Here is a 21,268-nt window from a genome sequence, read left to right on the forward strand (position 1 = left end):
AAAGAAGTGATCTGATTGATTGCTATGGGCAACTCAGCAATTTTTCCTATACACAGATTTTGATAAATCTCTCATATAATCCTGAGGACCAAGTGACTTACCACCAAATGTAACCCAAAGCCAAGGGACCCAAGCCTGGTGGTAGAGATGTGTTTGGTCTGCTCCAACTGCACATGAAAAAGGTTGCTGCAACATAGCAAAGCTACTTAAATCGTTTGGGAAAATGTGTACCAAGTTTCAACATGCCATGTTAGAAGAAATAGATCACTAGATGCATGAACCACAGCTTTCTTCTGTACCATGGACAGCTCCAAATATATATTTATGCATTCTCTAGATTCAGTGTTAGGTGTGACACCATCTTCTGTGTCAACACTTAACACTGCATGCACAACTTAAAAAAATAAAAATAAAATAAATATATATATATATATATATATATATATATTATATATATATATATTCATTTTTATAATTAAGAGACACTGATGCAACATGTAACAAAAGAGCAAATATCCCTTTAGTTAAATCATAAAATCATAAATTAGAAACAGAGAAAGAAAAATAAAACATGTTTGTTTTTAGCAATCAGAAGAGTCATCGTGTGACCATTGTACAGTACAACAAATGGAAACAATCTACTGCAAAACACATATGCATAAGGAAATATCAATGACATTCACATATATTAATGCCCACATTTTCTAGTGTCTTTTGAGTGCATATCTTAATTGCAAACCATTATGAATAGCAATTGGCATTAATGAAGAAAATCCTAAGAGCCATGAATACTAATTGCATTAATAGCATTTAACTGATTGTTGCACAAAATGCAGCAGAGAGTGTAAGATATGGAAACATGTTTGGTAGTTGGCACTTCAGACCCATCTGCAGAGTGATGGACTTATTGTATGTCACTATAAAGGTGTCAACATCACACAAACAATACCATTAAGAATAAGAACATCAGTGTAAACATTGTCACAGTCCGTTTCCAGAGTGTTTAAGGCACGCGTAAATGTGTGAAAAAAGCACTGGCAATATTGGTGGCATTTCTGTTTGCAATTGGGAAGAAAACCTGATGGGACATAGAATGATTTTACCTGAGGATCCCTACATTCACTCTCCTCTGATACTTTGTGCTTGCTTTGGTTTACACGTCAGTGTATCAGATAAAACTGAATCTATTACAAGACTTAAGGCAAATACACTGCTCAAGAAATAAAGGGAAAACTATGATAACACATCCTACATCTGAATGAATGAAATAGTGCCTCCATGTTCTGGACACTACCCTGACAGACACAGCAAACCTTCTTGCCACAGCTCGCATTGTTGTGCCATCCTGGATGAGCTGCACTACCTGAGCCACTTGTGTGGGTTGAGGACTCCGTCTCATGCTACCACTAGTGTGAAAGCACTGCCGGCATTCAAAAGTGACCCAAACATCAGCCAGGAAGCATAGAAACTGAGAAGTGGTCTGTAGTCACCACCTGCAGAACCACTCCTTCATTGGGGGTGTCTTGCTAATTGCCTATAATTTCCACCTGTTGTCTGTTCCATTTGCACAACAGCATGTGAAATTGATTGTCAGTGTTGCTTCCTGAGTGGACAGTGTGATTTCACAGAAGTGTGATTGACTTGGAGTCACATTGTGTTGTTTAAGTGTTTCCTTTTTTTTGAGCAGTGCAGTTTCTCTTTTTAAGTAGATCAATACAGAATATTCATAAATATTACTAGCTAGATTTTACATTCAATCTTTGATTTTTCTATTTATTATGATTGTTGTTCATCATATATAATGCCCAAATCATTAGAGGCACTTGGGAACTAAATTAAGTCTGGCCTAGGAATTTCATATTGTAATTCTTCCCATTTATATGTGAATGGTTGGCACTGGCTTGCATACAGTAGCTAAAGACAAACTTGGCTACACCAATGATGATCATGGGCGGATGGAAATGCTGCCAAGTACAATTAAAGGAAAACAAAGCCATGCCGTGCTGTAAGTTTTCTGCTGAACACACATGTTCCCCTTATATTAAAATGTGGACATGAGCCAAATAGTGATACTCTCAGATACAATATCACAATGTCAACTTTAGCTTACAATCTAATAATTTCAGATAGAAATACTTTACTGTAGATATGAATGCACCGAAAGCTGCTGGCACTTTAAAGCTAGCCTGAGGGCTGACTAAGAAACCTGGAACACCACAAAGGCTTACAAAGGCCACTTGTGAAAGTGCATTGGCATTAACCAGCACAAATAGTGTCAAAGAGCAGTTTCAAAAATAATAAATGGTTCTGATGGGTCCCTTGAAGTATGTGGCTTGTTTGCTTCTTGGATTTTGTTTTGATAAACCTAAAACAAAAGAATATATTGAATTAATGATTAAAACCAGATGGTTTACACATACAATAAAAAAATCTCAACCAAGCAACTGTTTGGCATTAAAAAAACTAGCAAAAAACCTAAACAGTCCAATCTTTGTAGACATCAGCAAAGTCAACAATACATCATCTTAACAATGGCCTGAATTAATTGCCAATAAACCAAAAAGATAGAATGCCTGTTATCCCACTGAGTAGTGATGCAACCAGGGCCACATTATACTGATAAGACAGTCACTCTGTGCACTGAAAACACTGAGATAAATTAAAACAGGGTGACAAAGGAGAGTAGAACCCAGCATCAGCAAAAAGGTTTCTCATTTTCACACATAAAACCAAAATACAATGGATTTGGATGTTAATATCAGCTTGTAATCCCTATATTTTACAAACTATGATTGACAAGCATTGAAACGTCGAAGGTACATATATTTGAAATATCAGTGTTTAATTTGTACCAAAAGCAGTTACAAGGCCCATAGAAATGTGATCTATGGATAGTACACCACAATAATGGAATGGAAGGCTAAGGCTCTGACAAAGCCTCATCCAAGCAACTTCTTTAAAACGTAAGATGATCCAAGTAATAGAAGATATATATATTTTTTTCAGCATGCCTTTCAGCGCTTCAATCCCTGCGATTTCCAGCTGAACTAGAAGAGATACAGGTTTCCTGATAAATGTATAATCAGAATATAAAAGGAATGAAATGCTGTCAAGTTTCACTGTTACACAATCGGCAGTTTTTAGGAGCTGTATGGTATCTCTGTTCTTTGACAGATGCGCATAACAAAATGAAATAATGTCAAGACTTGTGTGCTCTTATCTGCCACTGTGTATGCTGGAGAAAAGGGACTTCAAATGCAATTTTTTTTTTCCCTTCACAGATGAACGTGAAAAGTTTTGTTTGAGTCTTTCAAAATGCAATCTTCAAATGCTGACATCTGTCACAAGTTGGGCCAAAAATAAATGTACAGCATCTCGGAAATGTGTTTACAATATACATATAGCACAAGTGCCTTAAACTGATGTTTGTTTGACAATAATAAGCTTTTGTGCATGGTCTAATATGATTTCTCTGTGTCCTTTAAAGTTTACGTTTTAGGCTGCTGAATAGAGATAGAAATGGCCTTACTGTGGAGCAACTAAACTTCGCAGCCCAGTTTTGCCTAAAGCTTGCATAATGCATTAAACATGGCCAAAATTGAGATGCATTGGCTTATTGCAGTGCGACCCTGCTATTTAGCTTCAGGGCTGAAAAGTCAATTTAATATTCACTTGCTTGAACTGAGAGGGTATACACATGTATCCATTCACCGTAAAACTGACAATAACACTGTACATGCAGTTTGACTGCAGAGCCATTCTGAGCATGACAAGATATGAAGTCGTCTTTACTGTGACCATCATAGTATAATGTAGCTGTTGGTATTAGTTTTTATAGTGGAGAAGGAATGTTAGAACTCATATGAGGGAGGATCAAGGCAATAGACATTTTGGGTTTCTTTCCTTCCTCCTCAGAAAGGATATGTTTTCCATATGCATTAACCTGTAGAGGTTTACATTTGATAGATTGTCAAACTGAATTATACAGTTTTGTTGAAAGCCAACCTAAAATATAATTATTAAAACGGAATAATTGTGTGCTGGTTTTGTAAGGTTTTCATAACAATCTGCATACAGAAAATGTTTAGCGCAACATCAGAAGCAAAACATCTTATGTGAAAACATTTGTAGGTTTCTTGAGAAAATGCATTTTTTTTTGTGTGGGGGGGAGACACTCCGTTTTCCCCGATGCTCCTGCCCCTTTATAGGGTTTTCTGAGTAGAGTGTTTGCAAGGTTTCCAGATGTTTTTGTCGGAAATTCTGGCGCACGACGCATGCAACACAAAAAGCCCTACAAAATCTACTCAGAAAAGCCTTAGTAAATGAGGCCCAATGCATGTATGTTTCAGTTTCAGTTTAACTTCCAAATGGCTGGAGATATTTCAATATGTCAACTAAAAATATAGGATAGTTAAATTAACCCCAACCCACCCCTATTTGTCTTAAGTCCCATGCACATCTACTTTCGGTACTTAATGCCAAAAGCTCAGCCCTGCATTTCTTGGTAAGTGCGTGCGACCAGCTTGCAAGCCATGCCTCTTCTTTTTTCTGCCTTTTTTTGGGTTTCAAGACAAAAATACAATTTTCACCCCATATACCCACATCACAGGTCCTTCAACCACAATCATCACAACTCAGCCGTCCATACTTCACAAGCTCTGCATCCTTGGATGAATGTGTAATTCTAGCTTGAAAGCCACGCCTCCTTCTATTTAACATATCTATTCTATTCAACATAACTTCCGAATGGCTGGATATATTTCCATTAAACTTGGTACACACATTTCTTATATGTCAAAAAAAGTGTAAAAGAGATGTATTGGAAGTCCCATACAAGTCTATGGGACTTCCAGATATCTCCAGATCATGTTACTCTCAGGCTGCAGAGATAGCCAGCTAATTTTTAATTTCCTGCTGCTGGACCAATGCTATGGTAAAGTATGATTTCACTGTTTGGCAGGCAGGTGCAGAGAATAGTTAGTGCGAGCAGGGGAAAGAAGATTTATTGCAGGCTTAGAGAAGAGTTAGGAGAGAGAGAGAGAACACATCATTGTGGGGGAAAAGAGAAGGCATAACAGTGCTGGAGTGTAGGGAGCAGCATCTGGTGTCAGGAGACTCCGAAAGCTAAAGAGACTGCACAGTATGAGAGCCACCCAGGTTTCCCAGTCCCCTGAAAAGCTTCAATATGGCTGCTTTACCAGACAAATATTCTTGTTCACCATACGGTGAGCAAAAGTCCCTTCAGTTTGGCACCTTGCAGAAGTTGTAGTCCATGGGCCACCAATGTTGTGACATGCTGATGCAACATAGGTAAGAAAACTGATTATCTTGAAATCTGATTTTTTACTGTTTTTTCATACAGTTATACAAATTTTACGAAGTAAACATTAAAATTACTCGTTATAAAAGTCAATAAGCATGCAAATGACAGATTTCAGTTCACATTTCACACAACCAACACCCACACTTATTAGATATACAAAATCATGAAGTGACATAGTAACATTAACATTTTTTTCACCATGCAGAAAACTCACCTGTTTGGCTGTCTCAGTCAAAGAAGCAGCTTCTGCTCTTCCAACTTGTTGGACCATTTTGTAAAAGAGACTTTCTTTATTTTGCAGTAAGTTGAAGGGTTCATCATATTCTTTTACTCTTCCTGAATCAAGCACCTATAAAAACACGATAAAATATTAATGAAGGTATTGTCCAACTCTATCCAGACCAAATATGTCCATCCAGTATATGATTTACATCTCAGTAGTCTATAGGTACAATTTGGCTAGCTCCTTAAGCCTGTCCCTCAATTAAAGGACATAAGAGACTATGAACTAGATGGAACACATATCAGTTGGGTTTAGATTGCCCTTCAATTAAAAAATCATATGTATACACACACACATTACTGAACATGCATCCAACTTACCAAAAATAAACAATGTGTATAGAGGATATAGTAAGTATGTTGGCACTGCTAGCCCTGCTTCCCGTGACTCCCTTAATAAATAGCTGAAACTTGTCTAGATTGAATGCATGGGTGATGGTGCTCTTGTGTGAAAAGAATAACTTTGTATAACACAGTTCATAGAAAGAAATTCACAGGCGACTCACCACAATGCTTTTTTTTTATTCTTGGGTTTGTGCAGGTAAAGCGGCTCCACGCCGCACCGTTGTGCTGGACGCTAGTGCGTTAATGATGCTCTAGCGTCCAGCACACCGGTGTGGCGTGGAGCCGCTTTACCTGCACAAACCCAAGAATAAAGAAAAGCATTGAAGGAGTGGTGAGTCGCCTGTGAATTTCTTTCTATGAACTGTGTTACCAAAAATAGATGCTACTATTATTAAATTAAGCTTAGGGTTCCCTAATCACACACCTTTCTTACAATTTTCTGATACACCCTCCTGTTTCTAAGCTATGAGGGTCAGAGGGTAAAAATTATCTGGCACAGTAGGGGGGGGGGGGGTCAGAGGGGGGGAAAATCATTTGGCACAGGGGGAAAAATGATGTGGCATAGATGATTCAGAGGGGGGAAAATGATGTGGCACAGGGGGAATCGGGGTGGGGGGGAATGATGGGGTATAGAGGATTCGGGGGAAAAATGTGGCATTAAGTGCAGAGCTTTGAAATCATTTAATTTAAATAAATGTTTCTTTTACTTAAAGTTTGCTATTAAAGGGGTTATCCAGGAAAAAACTTTTCTTTATATATCAACTGGCTCCAGAAAGTTAAACAGATTTGTAAATTTAAAAATCTTAATCCTTTCAGTACTTATGAGCTTCTGAAATTAAGGTTGTTAATTTCTGTCTAAGTGCTCTCTGATGACAGGTGTCCCGGGAACCGCCCAGTTTAGACGCAAATCCCCATAGCAAACCTCTTCTAAACTGGGCGGTTCCCGAGACACGTGTCATCAGACAGCACTTAGACAGAAAATAAATAACAACCTTAACTTCAGAAGTTCATAAGTACTGAAAGGATTAAGATTTTTTAATAGAAGTAATTTACAAATCTCAGTAAAACCAGAACGAAACACTATCCGGCACTGCTGTGCAAGGAGTGAACAAAAACCGCAACTGGGTGCAGTGTGAATACAGTCCTAGGGGTGGTGCTCAATCTCACAGAAAATGGCAGAAATCTTCCAGTAATGCATGGTAGAGAAAAAGATGGCACTCACCTGCTTCAAAGGACTTGTAAAGGTGACTTTAATCCGAACTTGTCATCCAAAAGTGCATGTGCATAGCAGCATACAGCATACAGGCAGGTAAAGGCAGGCAAAGACGCCAGGAGACCCAGCGTGCAGGTTACAGCTGTCTCGCACCTCCGTGCTTCATGGGACCAAGTCTGGTGCGAGACAGCTGTAACCTGCACGCTGGGTCTCCCGGCGTCTTTGCCTGCCTTTACCTGCCTGTATGCTGTATACTGCTATGCACATGCACTTTTGGATGACAAGTTCGGATTAAAGTCACCTTTACAAGTCCTTTGAAGCGGGTGAGTGCCATCTTTTTCACCATGCATTAATTTACAAATCTGTTTAACTTTCTGGAGCCAGTTGATATATAAAAAAACGTTTTTCCTGGATAACCCCTTTAAAATAAGTGGGTGTGATATACACCAGTGCGAGTTATACGCAGATAAATACAGTCATTTTAATAGGAGTGAATATCACGTGATGGGTGGGATTATAAAATCAGGGGGTGTGTATTAGGTATACATGCCCCCAAATGTAAAACACCGTATGACTTTATAATTCCACCCATTTAAAAATTTGTGCCTAAATCCCAGCATAGCAATTATTACGAGGTCCTATAGGTTGAAGGTATACAGAAAAATGACATGCAAAACGTTATCCATTAGCAATGCTGTTTCTTTTAACAAAATCCATAGCATCTACAAACTGTTTTGAATCCCATAGCATACTAATGGCAGTGAGCTCTTTTCACAGGATAATGCACCCATGCCTTATGACGAAAAATGTTCAGTGACTTTGTGGGAATACATGACATACAGATCAAGGTTTTGACTTGGCCTCCAAATTGCCCTAAAGTCAATCCGACTAAGCATCTGTGGGATATAGTTGAAAAACAAATTCAACCCACAATGGTCCAATCTCCCAACATACAGGAGTTATAGGGGTTATCCAGTATGAGAAAAGCAGAGTGGATTTCTTCCAAAAACAGCACCTTTTGGTCGTGTGTGGTATTGCAGCTCAGATTCATTGAGAAAAAATAGAGTGGGGGGAGTGCATCTCACACACCACAAGTCAACTTGCACTATGTGCTTTAGGCCACTAGTTTGTGTGGCCTCCTCAGGGGCAACAAGAGGGTGTATATATAAACAGGCATAGAGATACATAAAAATTGGACTAAATGCTGCCAAATCGCATCACAGCAAAGTCAAACAATAATTAGACATATACATGTATGTGTATCAGTCGCATACAAGTCATGCATCTCCAGTAAGGACCCAGGTCAGCAGTGAGAGCGCCATCCAGACCAAATACAGAGTTCTGCAAATAAGGGAAACATTTCATAATATTCAATTTGGCCTATAATGGAGAGAGCATAGCAAACCCCACAATCAGGCAAATAAAGCAGAATGGTAACTTATGGTTCAAGTATGGGTTCAAGTATGGTTCAAGTATGGGTTTGTCACATAGCTACTGACCGCTCTATTTGCCTTTATTATATGTAGCTCATGTATCCAGACTCTATACGTATGGCTTTTTATTAGCCAATCTATCACCCTTTACATTACAGGCTGGCTGTTAGCGGGCGGTAGGAGATGGGTTCATCTTGTGTCCGGGACCTGCACTGCCGGCATGACAGAGCAGAGACACGCCCCCTTGCTGTGTCTGGCACGGGGAATGTGATGTCTGTTGGGCCCCGTCCACCTTCCCGGATGTGGATATGATGACAGATGTCGCTATCATTCCTCATGTGCTTAGGCAGCCAGATGGATCGCATGGCTCCCCGCCACAGTGGGTGCTAATACAGAGGACCGGATGCCATAACAGTGAGTTACCATCCTGCTTTATTTGCCTGATTGTGGTCTTTGCTATACTCTCTCCACCATAGGCATTTTGGGATATTTTGCAATATTTCCTTAATTTTCAGAATTCTGCTTTTGGTCTGGATGGCGCTCTCACTGCTGACCTGTGTGCTTACTGGAGACGCATTACTGTATGCGACTGGTACACATGCATGTATAGGTCTATTTATTTATTTTCAGTTTGACTTTGCTGTGATGTGATTTGGCAGCATTTAGTCCCGTATTTTGTATCTCTATGCATCTCTTGTATCTCTTGTTGCCCCTGAGGAGGCCACACAAACTAGTGTGATACTGAATATATTGATACTTACTTGCTGACATAGTATCCTACTATCTTTTAGCAGTTGGTGTAGGGTATTATCCTTGTTGTTGTCCGATAATTGTAGTCCTGTTATTTGGACTGTTTACCACTTAACACTTTTATGATTGTGGTGTTTATTGCTTTTTATCGCTGAACATTATTAAAATTTAAGTTTTAATGCACCCCATCCACTCTATTTTTTCTGTATATATTGCTGGGAGCTTGTCTTAGACCAGGTGTGTGAACAGTGGACACCCAGAGATTCATTCACAATCCTATATAAAGCTCAGCTGTTTTTAGAAGAAATCTGCTCTGTTTTTGTTTCTGGATAGAAAATATTTGTGCCAGAAATCACAGGATGCCTTCAGAGATGATCTGCCATGGGGATCAGATCTGTTAAGATGGCGGACGGAGGTCCCCTCACCTGCCTCCATCCATCTCCCGGGGTCTTCTGCATTGATCTGTCTTCCAGCAGACCAGAGCAGAAGATTGCCGATAATAATGAGCAGTGCTATGCCCTATGCATAGCACTGAAAAGTATTAGCAATCTAATGATTGCTATAAATAGTCCTCTATGGGGACTAAAAAAAGTGTAAACGTAAAGAAGAAAAAAAATCTAATATTTCAGCTTTTTTGTCACATCAAACTGCAAAATAATTTAATAAATAGCGTTCACATATACCAGTATACCAACACAAAGTACAGATCATGGTGCAAAAAATGAGCCCTCACACATCCCTCAATACGGAAAAATAAGAAAGTTAGAGGTGGTCAAAATAGGGACATTTTAAACATACTGATTTTGTAAAAAAAACTGTTTGAGATTTTTTAAAAGCAGTACAATAATAGAAATGTATATAACCATGGGTATAATTTTAATCGTATTGACCCAGAAAATAAAGTAAACATGTATTTTTTTTACTGTTAAGTGTACAGCGTGGAAACGAAAACCCCAAATTTGCTAAATTATGATTTTGCTAACTTAAATTTCCTCACACATACATTTTTTTTTTGGGGGGGGGGGGTTACCATACATTTTAGGGTAAAATGAGTGATGTCATTACAAAGTGCAACTGGTCAAGCAAAAAACAAGCCCTCATATGGGTCTGGGAATGGAAATATGAAAGAGTTATGAATTTTAGAAGGCGAGGAGGCCAATAACAAAAATGCAAAAATAAAATTGGCTGTGTCTTTAAGGTGAAAATGGGCTGAGTCCTTAAGGGGTTAAAGGGTCTTTACTTGTCCTGCCACTGATTGCTCTATACACTGGTTACAGTTTTTGGGTTCCTCCCCAAGACCATTTATCATCAAAATAAAGGCCTTTTGAATGGGACAGAGTTACAGTACCTGGCACAGCCAACGTAAAGATGACATTAAGGAAGACATGGGGCTCTTTACTTAGAAAACACTGATTATCTATTTTAAAATAGGCTATGACTGGTTTAGTCCTGCAAAAACCCTTTAAGAAATGAACTGAACACAGCCAATAGCAGAATAGTGCCTCATTGTGGTCAGCTCATCCTGCTGAATAGTGTAGAGAAAATACATTAGCAACAAAGTTAGAAAAAAAGCACTTTAGCAACTGCATCTACAAACCAGCAGTGCTGCCAAATTCTAAGGACCAGTTATGTGTTATGAATAGTACTGTGAATGCTTTACAATCAAAATGGATTGTCTAATATCTTGTCAATAACATTCTCTTAAATCTTGACAAGGCCATTTTCTTTTGATGCAAGAAAAACTATAATTGCATACTAATAAATGGTAACAAAAACAATGGTTAGTAAGGGAAAAGGGTTATTGCTATGGTTTTAGATGTTTGCAGTTGCTGTAGGGCAGGGAGGAAGTAAAATTCCAAAACTGTGATTCATGTCTCACATTCATTTACATTTTTTACACACAAATATAATCTAAAGATAAAAAAAACACTGAGTTAGCGTCCTATGGGAAAAGGTTTTACAGCCCATTTTGAGCTAAGTTAATACACACAGCAATGTGTAAAGTGGAAATGTAAATTGCAATGAAAATCTTTTAAACAGTCAAAAACTAATTCTATCTCACTTAAACGCACAGATTGTGATTACATTAGACCTGTCTGCTGGTATAGACAAACAAGCATCACTACTGTAGTATAGCTTAAGGGTCACACGTTGCGCATCCTGCTCCCTGAGCTAGGCCGAGAACAGCCGCAATGTCTGTTAGTAAACTGGGCATGCACGCTTGATTCACAGATCCCTGTGTGTCTGCTCGTAGTGGCGGATTGCTGCTATGAGCAGACAATGCAGGACACACAGGCACAGCAGGAGGCACACTCTAGGGACGGTCATCAGCGTATCTGCAGCATCAGGTATGCTGCGGATGGGCTACGTGTGAATCTACCCTGAAAGTTCAGTGCACTATAAGCCATTTAGAGATGACCAGTGTTCAACCCCACAATAATGAGATGTTGCAGATAATTGCCCCTGCAAGTGGACCTGCATTGCTTCATATTGCAAGTCCAGGTACAGTATGGCATGATGAGTAAACCAGAGTGCTACCTGCAGCCAGTAACACTATGTATGTGAGAATCCGAATACACACTGATTTATAAGTTTAGGATTTTGTAATGTTTGTATCCATTCTGCATACAGATTTTTAGTCCAGTTGCTTGTACAGAGGTATTATTAAAAGGTGTCAGGCTGTCTCCACCATTATGAAATTTACTAGATACCCGATGAACTTTACTACTGGGCCACTGTTGAGGCCAGTGATTAGCTGAGAAGTGGACATTTCCTATTTGGAGATGTAACCAGGAAATGGAAATCACCATGGATCTAGTGAACATTGAACAGCAGTGACAGGAGAATAATAAAAGTAAGTTACCCATATTTCCTATTGTAAACTCAACCTGTTTTGTCAGGTTGTGCACCAAAATGGGACGCAGTGTGACAGAATTTGGTGCATTGCTCCACAAATTGTGTCTGCGACTAAATTTGCGACCAGAAAATCAACAAAACCCAACCCGGCAGAAAATGTGGAGGATTTGAGCTTTGGAAAACCCCACAGCTCAGAGCATGTGTAAAAAAAAAGCAAAGCAAAGGGAAAAGTGCAAAATGTAGGGAAACCGTAAATACCGTGGAAAAATATCTGCTGGGAATCAAAACCTGCAAAGAAAACTACACTGCACTCTTAGTACATCAGAGCCAGTATGTCTTGTTCTAGGATAATGTAATAACAAACTACTCATTATCGTAGATATACATTTTATTCTTAAAGAAAACCTGTCCCATTAAATATACAGTTTGATCTGCCAGCAGGAGGTTATAGAGCAGGAAGGGTTGAGCAGATTAATATATGGCCGTACAAGAAATAATTTCGTAGAACTGGGCTTATGAGTCAGTTGGGTGGTCTTGGGTGGTCAGTGATTGACAGCTTTCTCTGCATGCACACTGGATGTCAATCACTGAAAAGGATGGCCCATTGGACGTCTAAGCATAAAATAAGCAGGGATTTAAATAAATGAAATACATGTAATCCAGAATATTTTCACATTCAATCTGTTCAGCTGCTCTTGCTCTATAACTCTCTTTACATTGCATTCCAATGGAAAAGGTTCTCTAACAATTTCAGTGTCAGTAAGCAAGATGCTACTGAACAGAGTGCTGCACAGATAGATGGATAATTATTGCTTTTACTTTCTATATATCCAGGGATCCTTTCTGAAAACATTCAGATTTTTATTGGTAGCTCTCTTCAAACGGAAAATCTTATGTCAGCATTATAATGTCATACATGACAAACACATGACTGTACACTATGTATTCAGAACGATCATATTTTAAACGACAAACTTCCCTCAAGTACACTGTTTCAAAGAATGTACAGTTTGTGTTGCTTATTATTAATTACTGACAAAGATCCAAATAGGAAATATTTAGCCAATAAAATTTATAAAGATAAAAAAACACTGTGGGGGAAATTAAACAAGATGTCTTATAGTAAGATTATCTTTGATAACCAGAGCAACCAGTTACAGCTCAGCTTTTATTTATCATATTCCTTTGGTAAAATGTGAGAGAATCAGTCACCAACTAATCTCTGAATGTCTAAAGTGCACAGGGCATTAGACGAGATTGCCAAATAAGGTACTTTTGATAACTAAAAATACTTCAAAAGAGGGCAAAATGATAATAGGGGAGACCAGTTAGGGAATGTTATAGGACTGTTTGAAGAGATACTGTAGATGTTGGGTATAAGTCTGAGGGTTTGGGGTATCGCATTCCAGAGAACTTGTGCAGCACGAGCAAAGTCTTGGAGACAGGAGTGAGAGGTTTGTATTTTAGAAGATGTAACTCTTAGATGATTAGCAAAGCAGAGCTCACATGTAGGATGTAGACAGAGATGAGGTAGGAGATGAAGGAAGGAATTTAGATGGGCATTTAGAGGACTCTGACAGAGGCATTTAGAATGGACTAGAGAGGGGAGAGTTTAGAGAAGGGAAAGCCTATTAGTAAAGAGTTACAATTTTAGCTGTTTCAATAGAAAGAAACAAGAAGATTTTGGAAATGTTTTTTGAGGTGCAGATGACAAGGTTTTAAAAGGGATTTAATATGGGGAGTAAAACAGACATCAGAGACTAGCATAACTCCAAGATAGCGAGCAGGCTGCCCGGAGTTATTGGTAGTACCACACATCGAGACGAAAATTTCAGGTATACTGTATACTAGTCAATAGAGAAAATACATGAAGTTCAGTCTTAGAAATATTTAGTTTGAGATATGGGGAGGACATATTGTTTGAGCTTGGAAATAAAGGGGAGATTAGAGATGGGTCAAAAGTTAACTGTACAGGACAGTCCAGAAATATTCCTGGGAAGTTAAAAGGTAAGTGAATACTTTGTACCTAAACTGTTTATGCATTAAACCCCCTTGCTAAAACAGTTTCTCAGCACTATTTTAGTTTTATTCTGATTTCACTGATGAAGTTCTGGTGCTGCAGGGCATTAAATTATAATTGGTAGTTTGGTTTAAATTAAAATGATAGAATTAAAAAGTGTTTTGTTTTTTTTCTTTTCTTTTTTTATTATCTTACTTCTATGCTGAGATAGGATTCCATGAACTTACAGGCCTGAAGCCTGAGTCTGCACTACTGAAAAATGCTCATGATATTTACCCTTAGGTGAACTGTTATCATGGACTCTGAAATTCAAATCACCAACTTTATCAAAATCTACACTAAACCTACTTAAAATGGTGGTAAATATGTTTAAATAATTATGTAGATAGAAAAATCTTTTTGGGTATGTTCACAAGTGCATATTCTGCTGCAGACTTATTACAATGAATTTTGCTGGTCACTGAGGTTAATAGGCAGCAAAATCAGCTGCAGAAAATCTGCAACAAAATACACGTGTGAACAAACATTTAATACAGTTTACATTTTTTTCAAACATAAAGTAGACTAGTAAGCCTTTGAAATATAGAACTTCTGGTAAGTAAAAGGAGGATGGCAATAATTGAAGAAGATAAATCAAATGGGTTCTTAAATTTACATGAATACACAACTAACTGGAGAGAAACAAAATACTAAGCTCAATAACTGAACAATAAACATCCAGACATGGAACTAGAATAGAAACGGTGTGAAAAGTTTCTACTGAAATATGATTTTCAATTGTATAAAATCTATGTTTGATTAGTAAGTACTAGAGACGAGCAAACCTACTGAAATTCTTTTCAGGAGGATTCACTTGAATGGGTCGTTGAATATAATTTGGATTTAACAGCTGATTTGTCACGTCTGGGCAGGGAAAGAGTGCAGCCCTGAACTTAGTGCAGCCCTGAACTTGCCCACAGCCTCAGTCCCTGCCTACTTACGTACCCGGCCTAGGCAGCGGGTCCGTAACCATGGTTCCAGTCCCTTCCTATATAAGTGATGGGAGTCAGAGTCAACACAATAAACTAAAATAAAAATACACTGGTTGGGAACAGTCAGTAAGTACACAAACGAACAGAATAAATACTAAGCAAACACACAATAAAGTCAAAGTCAACTAGCCGTGTCTGTAACAGGAAATGTTGAGGTACTGAGACGCAAACACAGAAGAGAAGTGAAAAAGCCAAGCCGAGATCAAATAATATCAGAAATCCCAGTATTAACAATGCTAGCTAAAGGAGACAAGTTCTTTCACAGGCAGCTAGGTCTAATGTGAGCTGGGCTATATATCCAGCTCACAGGTGAGCTAAGCCTGATTGCTGCATAGACCACGATAATCGATACAAGGCCTTAACCCTCCATCCTTCTTTGCCACAAGAAGGGTTCTCCCATTGGAGAAACAGAAGGATGAATGTGACCCTTTTGCAAACTTGATTGAACATAATCTTTCAAAGCTCCCCTTTCAGGACCAGACAAATTATAAATTCGCCCTTTAGGGGACTTGGCATCAGGAACCAGTTCAATAGCACAGTCATAATCTCGGTGTGGGGGCAAAGCAGAGGAGGCCTCCTCAGAAAAAACATCATAAAAATCAGAAATACATTTGGGTAGATTACTTTGGGCCACACCGAGTTTTGCAATACAAGTGGAAATACATTTACAAATACAGTTAGACCCCCACCTGATGAGTTCCCCTGAGGACCAATCAAACACAGGATTGCAACTTCTTAACCAGGGTAAATTTAGGATCACATTTATCAACAAATTTTTCTAAACTAAAAACGTGATTCTTTCAAAAAGCAATGAACCCACCAGTAATCCCACTTTGGTAGTAGAAGAAAAGACACAACCCCCAGACAAAGGTGTGTAATTCACTCCAGCAATGGGGATTGGATTTTCCAACAATTTCAAAGGAAGATTCAGAAACCTTATAAAACTCAGGTCAACAAAGTTGACAGCTTAGCCTGAATCAAAAAATGCTTTACCAGATACAGGTTTTTCAAGAAAAAATATTTGAACAGGTAACAAAAAGTTTAGAACACGATTTCTGAGATACCTGTGCGCCTAATTGACTTCCCTGATTGTCATTTAGGCCCTGACATTCTCTCGGCTGCTGATGTTTGGAACAGGTTTGTATCCAGGGTACCTATTCTCCACAAAAGAAACATAAATTCTTCTTCTTCCGAATTGCTTCTCTCCTGGGAGGACAACTTCCCTATTTGCATGCGTTCCTCAGAAGAAACAGGAGAGACAGCAGAAGAAGATAACATGGTGATAGAAGAGTGAGAAGCAGACGAAACAGACCGTTTATGTCTTCTCTCTCTTAGGCTTCTGTCAAGTTGTACAGCTAATGTCATAGCCTGTTCTAAAGAGTCAGGTGAGGGATAGCTAACAAGGACATCCTTAATAGTATCAGATAACCCCAGTCTGAACTGACACTTAAGAGCTGGATCATTCCTACCAGAGACTGTACACCATTTCCGAAAATCTGCACAATACTCCTCGGCCATTCTTCGACCCTGTCTAAGACTAACCAGCTGAGATTGAGCAAAAGCAGCACAATCAGGTTCATCATATAGGAGACCCAAAGAAGAAAAATCCGTATAAAGAAGAGACAAGAAGACGGCACTCACCATAAACCAGGGAATATTATGTGTCGGCTAGAGGAAGGGCGTCATCACGCATGAAACGTACCGCACATCTCCCGCTGTCTGTGTCACTCCCTGACCTGTATGTGTCTCTCTGCATCTGATGAATAAATATTCCCAGGTTGGCGAGTGCCGTCGTCTTGTCTCTTCTGTATATGAATGTTGCTGTTGCACTCGACTGGGCACCATCTATATGGGACTGTTGCATGTTTGTGGGACATTACTCATCGTTTCTGCCAGAGCGCATATCCTATATGCTGGACTCCATAGCCAGCAGTGTCGGTACATTCTGCTTCGGTGTCATATACCGAAGAAAAAAACAAAGAACATCCACTGTCAGGAGCAGAGGGAGGTAAAGAAAACACCCATTCCTGAGGATCCCCCTGAAGTAAGGATACAACAATTCCTACTTTCTAAACTTCAGTGGTAACTGACTGGTGTCTTTCTATCACCCGAAAAATGGTCGGGAAGGTTTATTTTTGGTTCAATAGAAACAGCTGGAGGATTGGCCACAGTCTGAACATTAGCTGACTCCTGGGCTTGAACCCGTTCAGCCAGAGAATGTGTTAAATGTATGAGAGCCTGCATTTGCTCCGCAAGAGCCGCCACAGCCTTCATGATAAAGCAAATGTAGGTATTTGGCCTGTGTAAATATCACCTCTTGACAGGGAAAGAGTGCAGCCCTGAACTCTCTCACAGCCTCTGTCCCTGCCTACTTAGGTACCCGCCCTAGACAGCGGGTCCGTAACCACAGTGCCGGCCCCTTCCTATATAAGTGATGGGAGTCACAGTCAACACAATAAACTAAAATAAACAGACAGGTCGAGAACAGTCAGGAGGCACATAAACAGAAAAAATACTAATCATACAAACAATAAAGTCAACTAGCCAAGTCTGTAACAGGAATTTTTGCGGTACTGAGATGCAAACAGAAGAGAAGTGAAAAAGCCAAGCCGAGATCAAATAACAATATCAGAAATCACAGGATTAACAATTCTAGCTACAGGAGAAAAGCTCTTTCACAGGCAGCTAGGTATAATGTGAGCTGGGCTATATATCCAGCTCATAGGTGAGCTCCGCCTGATTGCTGCACAAACCCAAGGGTGTGACCCAGTAACCAGACTAAACAGAGTCCTAGGGTGGATTAACCCTTTGGGTATTCACATGATTCATATTTGTACAGAAGCAGGGACTATAGTCAAAGGACAGAAGTTCGGCACTTTAGTTTTTTTCCTCATCATCTTCGAAAAATCATAACGCTTTTAATTTTCCACCTACAGACTGATATGAAGGCTTATTCTTTGCGCCACCATTTGTACTTTGTAATGCCGTGAATAATTTCACCACAAAATTTATGGCGAACCCAGAAAAAAACAATATTTGTGGGGCAAATTTGGAAAAAAACTTTTGGGGCCTTCGATTCTACGCATTGCACTTTTCGGTAAAAATGACACCATATATTTATTCTGTAGGTCCATACAGTTACAAGGATACCCATTTTATATAGGTTTTACTTTATGTTACTACTTAAAAATAATAACTACATGCACCAAATTTAGTATGTTTAAAATTGTTCTCTTCTGACCCCTATAACTAACTTTTTTTATTTTTCTGTATATGGGGTGGTATGATCTGAAGCTTTCATCGGTACCATTTTTGTTTTGATGGGACTTTTTGATCGGTTTTTATACTTTTTTTTAACCCCTTAAGGACTCAGCATTTTTCCATTTTCATTTTTTCCTCATCACCTTCTAAAAATCATAACGCTTTCAATTTTGCACATAAAATTCCATATGATGGCTTATTTTTTGCGCCACCAATTCTACTTTGCAGTGACATTAGTCATTTTATCCAACAATCCACGGTGAAATGGAAAAAAAATTCATTGTGCGACAAAATTTAAGAAAAAATGTCATTTTGTAACTTTTGGGGGCTTCCGTTTCTACGCAGTGCATTTTTCGGTAAAAATAACACCTTATCTTTATTCTGTAGGTCCATACGGTTAAAATGATACCCTATTTAAATTAAACCCTTCTCATCTTCTAACCCCTATAACTATCTTTCCGCGTACAGGACGGTATGAGGACTCATTTTTTGCGCCGTGTTCTGAAGTTTTTATCGGTACCATTTTTGTATTGATCGGACTTTTTGATCGCTTTTTATTCAATTTTTCATTATATAAAAAATGACCAAAACTACGCTATTTTTGACTTTGGAATTTTTTTGCACGTACGCCATTTATTGATTGTGATTTAATTAATTATATATTTTTATAGTTCGGACATTTCCGCACGCGGTGATACCACATATGTTTATTTTTATTTACTCAGTTTTTTTTTATGGGAAAAGGGGGGTGATTCAAACTTTTATTAGGGAAGGGGTTAAATGACAACTTTTTTTTCACTTTTTTTTGCACTGCACACACTGATCTCTTCTGCTGATCCCTGCAAAGCCATAGCTTTGCATGGATCAGCGAGATAGGGGCTCGATTGCTCAAGCCTGTAGCTCAGACTTGGAGCAATCAAACCCAGATCGGACGCGACGGAGCAAGGTAAGGGGGTCTCCGCTCGCGTACTAGCTGATCTGGACATCGCGATTTTATCACGATGTGCCGATCAGCCCGACTGAGCTGCCGGGAAACGTTTACATTCACTTTCAGACGCGGCAGTCAACTTTGATCGCCGCGTCTGAAGGGTTAATAGCACGCGGCACAACAATCGGTGCCGCTTCTGTTAGCCCAGGGTCCCGGCTATGAATAGCAGCCGGGACCAACCTAGTGTGATGCAGGATCAAGGAGTGACCCCGTTTTAAACACCGGGACCGGGCTCAGGGCCTCCAGTCACACCCTGAGTCCTTAAGAGGTTAAGGTATACAAAGTGACCAAAAATATATGGACTTTTTTTTTTACATATACGCCATTGACCGTGTGGTTTAATTAACATTATATTTGTATAGTTTGGACATTTACGCACGTGGCGACACCACATATGTTCATATGTTTATCTTTATTATGTTTTTATATTTTTTATATCGAATTTGGGAAAAGTGGGGGGTGTTTTTTTTTATTTTTTTTTACACTTTATTAAGTGTAAAATTCATTTGATTGCATAGAACCACATTGATCTGTGTGATCTGCGTTCCATTGATAACGCATTCCATTGAAGGAAGCAGAGGTAAGCCCTCCGGCTACCTCCACAATGGATCGCCCCACCGTGATCGCGCTGCTGGGGGGGGGGGGGGGATGGGGCGGGATCCACCCCACTGGACCACCAGGGAGCATTTACAGGGTTCTTTAGACACCGCAGTCAGCTTTGACAGCGACGATCTAAAGGGTTAATAGCCGGCCGCCGCTATCGCCGCATGTCGGCTATTAATGCCGGCCCTCAGCTACAAGAATAAGTTGAGGGCCGGCATTGCGCGTGCTCGAGTTGGGAGCCCGCGCCATACCCCTTTGATAGAGGCCAAATTTTTTTTTTTAAAGGACCTGTTGGCTCTTCTGACATGTCTGCTTTAGTAAATATCTGCATTTCCCATGAAATAAAAAATTCTACAGCATCATTTATTAACACTTTTTTTTGTCATTCCCCAATTACTCGATGTTACTCACTAGTTCATGCAAATTCTTTACATGTCTTGCCTTTGTGTCTGGTATCTGTATTTAGCTCACACAACACTCTGTACTGCTGCTCGCTCATTCAGAAATCCATTCATCAGGAAGGGGCATGTCCGAGGCAAGCACTGAGCCTGCCCTCACTCACCATGCATTCACTTCCTCCCGAATTCTGCTGTGCAGCGCTGGGTCTTTTCATCCAATCCCCGCAAGCTGTCCTGTAACCCCCCCTGAAATGGTTTGCTTTAAGCTCAAAATATTTTTTTTTTTAAAAGCTGTTCACTGCCATGTTCTGACCCCTATAACTTATTATTGTTCCACCTATTGAGCTGTGTTAGGATTTTGCGCCATGAGTGGTAGTTTTTAATGGTATCACTTTTTATAATTTTTACTTTGGGATGTGCCCAAAAATCAGCAATTTTTGCACTGGGAAAAGGGGGTTTTTTAAAAAATTTTTTTTTTTTTACATTTTCTTTTTACACATTTTTTTTGTCCCCTCTGGGCCTATTATAAGCCATCAGTAGATTACTTACATAGATTAATGTAATACTTATGTAAGGCGCTTTAACAATTGCAGATCCATGGAAGACCCAGATGCCCTGGTAAATCCCCAGGCTTCCTCAGCAACTCACCAGCCCCCCGCAATTACATTACAGGGGTACTGATGGGGCCAATAGCCACAGGAGATTTAATGTCAGAATCTGTATAGATTGTGGAATTTAACCATTTAAATGATGGACATTGGAGCA

General features: G+C 39.4%; 1 protein-coding gene across 4 annotated transcripts in view; it reads right to left on the reverse strand.

The window, feature by feature from the left end:
- Window positions 1-472: 472 nt before the first annotated feature.
- The window catches only part of ABCC4 (ATP binding cassette subfamily C member 4), a 371,576-nt gene continuing 350,780 nt past the window's right edge, over window positions 473-21,268 (reverse strand). For all 4 annotated transcript variants that reach the window (XM_056555595.1, XM_056555592.1, XM_056555593.1 and 1 more), the window contains 2 exons: window positions 5,538-5,672; window positions 473-2,365 (listed from right to left, as the gene is read on the reverse strand). In XM_056555595.1, the coding sequence (XP_056411570.1) occupies window positions 2,276-2,365; window positions 5,538-5,672 (225 nt within the window). In that variant the 3' untranslated portion in view covers window positions 473-2,275. The remainder of the gene's footprint in view (window positions 2,366-5,537; window positions 5,673-21,268) is intronic.

This window comes from Hyla sarda, chromosome 2 (genome assembly GCF_029499605.1).
Source record: "Hyla sarda isolate aHylSar1 chromosome 2, aHylSar1.hap1, whole genome shotgun sequence".
In the NCBI taxonomy this organism is placed as follows: domain Eukaryota; kingdom Metazoa; phylum Chordata; class Amphibia; order Anura; family Hylidae; genus Hyla; species Hyla sarda.